The sequence below is a fragment of the Ichthyophthirius multifiliis genome (assembly GCF_000220395.1).
Source record: "Ichthyophthirius multifiliis unplaced genomic scaffold scaff_1120509250434, whole genome shotgun sequence".
NCBI lineage: Eukaryota > Ciliophora > Oligohymenophorea > Hymenostomatida > Ichthyophthirius > Ichthyophthirius multifiliis.
In genome coordinates, this window is record NW_004086741.1 from 26,157 (window position 1) to 29,599 (window position 3,443).

At 12.3% G+C, this 3,443-nt stretch overlaps 1 protein-coding gene across 1 annotated transcript, besides 4 other annotated features; it reads right to left on the reverse strand. All coding sequences in view use genetic code 6, as the record gives it.

The window, feature by feature from the left end:
* The first annotated feature begins 868 nt into the window (after positions 1–868).
* Positions 869–940: a microsatellite.
* Positions 941–1,114: 174 nt separating this feature from the next.
* On the reverse strand, positions 1,115–2,759 carry IMG5_074260 (hypothetical protein; the record flags this gene model as incomplete). The annotated part of the gene is made up of 4 exons (XM_004036627.1): positions 1,115–1,127; positions 2,216–2,385; positions 2,449–2,550; positions 2,652–2,759. Coding segments are annotated over 4 exons (393 nt in total), but the record flags the coding sequence as incomplete, so codon positions are not given.
* Positions 1,315–1,350: a microsatellite.
* A 514-nt stretch (positions 2,760–3,273) lies between the features above and the next one.
* Positions 3,274–3,326: a microsatellite.
* Positions 3,327–3,388: 62 nt separating this feature from the next.
* Positions 3,389–3,442: a microsatellite.
* The last annotated feature ends 1 nt before the right edge of the window (position 3,443 follows it).

Consider the following 3,443-nt stretch of genomic DNA (forward strand, 5'->3'; position numbering starts at 1 on the left):
GTGTTCTGATTTAGAAATTAAAAGTTCAGTTTTTAATTTTATTGCTGAAATAGCAAAAAGTTGCCCTTAATTTATTTAACAAAATGTACTAGAATATACAAAAGTTCTAATTAAAAATTTGGATATAATATCTGATAATCTTGAGAATGAAAATTTATTACTTTAAACATGTAATAGTGTTATTTATTGTTTGAATTTACTTTGTTAAAGTTATGAAGAAATTATGAAGTAATTTGCATATGAAATATGTTTAAAAATAATATAATTATTTACTTAATTTAATAAGGTATATTTTTTTTGTTTTTAAAAAATAAATAAATATGAATTAATTTATTTTATTTTATTTTTTTTAAAAAAAAAGATAAATAAATTTGCAGCTAAAAATTTTTGTATTTCTCTTTGTTCTATTGCTCTTTTAGATATTGAAAATGTTAGTAAACATTTAGAACAGTTTTCATAAAAGTTTTGCATTTGTATGAAATAAATTAATAATTGTAAAGAAAAAGAAAAAGCTTATGAGTAAATAGTATAAATATGTACTTGTATTTAAATTAAAAAAAATTATAAATAGAGGTTTCTTTAAAATGGTATTTAAGAATTCGGATGGAATAGTTAAAAGCATGGGATTATTAGTTGATTCTTTTATAAATTATAATTAAGCGCCTTAATATTTAAAAGATTTATTTAAAGTTATTATAAATGAATACAAAAAATCATTAAATAATTGTTAATGGGGTCAGTTTTTGTATGATAATTAATTTAAAAAAGGTGTAATTGAAAAATTAAATAATCAATTAATATATAATTGAATTCATAAAAAATAAAAATATAAAAAATATTAGAAATTAAAATAAAAGTTTATAAGTGAAAATATTTTTATATTTATTAAAAATAAAAATCAAATATTTTTATATTTAAAAAAAAATATAAATAATTTTTAAAAATTAAATATATTGATTTCAATTATTTAATAATTTTATTAAAAAATAAATATAAATTTTAAATAAATTAAGAAATAATAAAAATTAAAATAAATTTTTAATTAATAAATATTATTATAATAATAATATATAAGTTTATAATTAAAATAAAATTTATTTATCTTTAATAAATTTCATATAATAATTCTATTATTAATATTTAAATATATTTTAATAAATAAATAAACATATTATTAATATGAATAATCATTTATTATAAAACAAAAATAAAACAAAAAAATTAATAATAATATTAAAGTTTTTATTTATTGAATAAAATTTACTTTTTTTATTAAAATTACATAATATTATTAATAGCATAAAATAATAATAAAATTTAAATTTAATTTAAATATAATTTAATTTAATTAATTATATTTTAGAAAAAGTATAAATTATTCGAACTAGTTATATTTATACGTTATTATAAACTATTAAATAATTATTTGAATTGAGAAAAAAAATTAAAATAAGCATAAAAACAAAAATAATATATTATAAAATTAAATTTTATAAAAAGAATATAAAAATAAAATAATATATATATATATATATATTACGGTTATTTTTTAAAAAAATATATTTAAATTTTGAATACATATTAAAAATAAATTATAAATGTATAAAATAAAATAAATTTATTGTTATTTCAACAATGTAAATATAATAACATTATTTCTTATAATTTTTATAGTTTAAATTAAAATTTAAATAATATCTATATAGAAATTATTAATAAAATGTAAATCTCATTTTTTATTTTTAGTATTTTTCAAATAATAAATCATAGTAAATCTTTATTTTGGTTTAATTAATTTTATTAACTATTATAATATAGCTGAAACTGATTTCTATAATTTAAAAATTAAAGCGGGTTATACACCTATAAATGATTAATAAATTGTTATTAATTTTAAATATTATATTAGTAAGAATAATTTGTATTAAAACAATTATTTTATATTTATTATTATTTTATTTATGCATTATCTAAATTTTACATGTATTATTCTTTTTAACTTTATGAGTTTTCTTCATCAATAATTTTTTTAATGTTTTTATTTGTTATTAATCATTTTTTCAATTTTTTTTGTTTTCTTAATATATCATAATCATATGATTCTAAATAAATATTTTCTTATTATTTTTTATCACAAGCATTTTTTAATTTATTTTATTTTTTATTATTATTATTAACTTCAACTTTTTCTAAAACTAATTGCACATTAGTTTACTTTGAAATCATCAAATGCTTATTTACATCAACTGTAATTTAAGTTCTTACTACAGACTAATTCAAATAGATTACTTCAATATTTCTAGCTTTCTTAAATCTATTTAAATCATCATTCATATTAGAATATTATTAATTATATGCCTTTGAATATTCCTCAATAATTTTATCCTAATTTAAATTTAATTTAAATTAAAATAAGATATTATTATAAATAATTTTTATATTTATTACTTCATTAAAATTAAAAAAGAAATATCCTTTTTATTAGATTGGTTTACTTTAAAATGAAAATTCACAATTAGCTTAAGAAAATGCATTAAAAGCTTTTAATAACTATTAAAAAAATAAATAAATATAAATTTAAAATATAAAAGATATATTTCATAAAAAATTATTAATTATTTATATAGTAACAAAATTTAATATAATAATACTTTTTCGTTTTTTTATAACTAATTCTAATCTAATTAAACAATTAATTTTATAGGCTTTTACAATAAAAAACTATCTTTTTTCTATAATATTTTAAAAAATGCTTTTATAAGGTCCTTTAACTTAAAAAAAAATTAATATATAATTATTATGTATAAAATTATAAAAAAAAAATTAATTAATTTATTTATATTATTATATATTTTTTCATATATTAACTATAAGATTTCTTATCATATATTTAATTTTAATTTTAATAATTTTTATTTTTAAATGCTTTTATATTTATATATTTTACTTTCATTTTTTATGAAAAATAGTCTTCACTTAACTAAAGGATTGTTGCCTTACTAAATCTTATTGCCAAAAACAATGGATTTGTTATCTTTTAGAAATTTGTAAAAATAACTATTATATTTATTTTTTTTACTTTATATCTAATATTTGGCGATTTAAAATATTCCAGAAGTCCTTCTGCACTATTTTATATATCGTATTAAGATGAATTTCCTTACTTCTTTTAAATCAAATCGATTTTCAAACAATAAGGAGAAAAATAATTTAAATCTATTCCCTTTAAATTATGTAAATTGATATATATAAAATAATGATATAAAAATATAATTTAAAAAAATAATTATTTTAAAATATCAATAATCTATTTTTAAAAAAATAATATATAATTTTTGATATTAAATTATATATTTTATTTTGAATTTATTTATTTTTTATTTTTAAGATATAATAATATATATATATATATATATATATATAATAATATATATATATATATT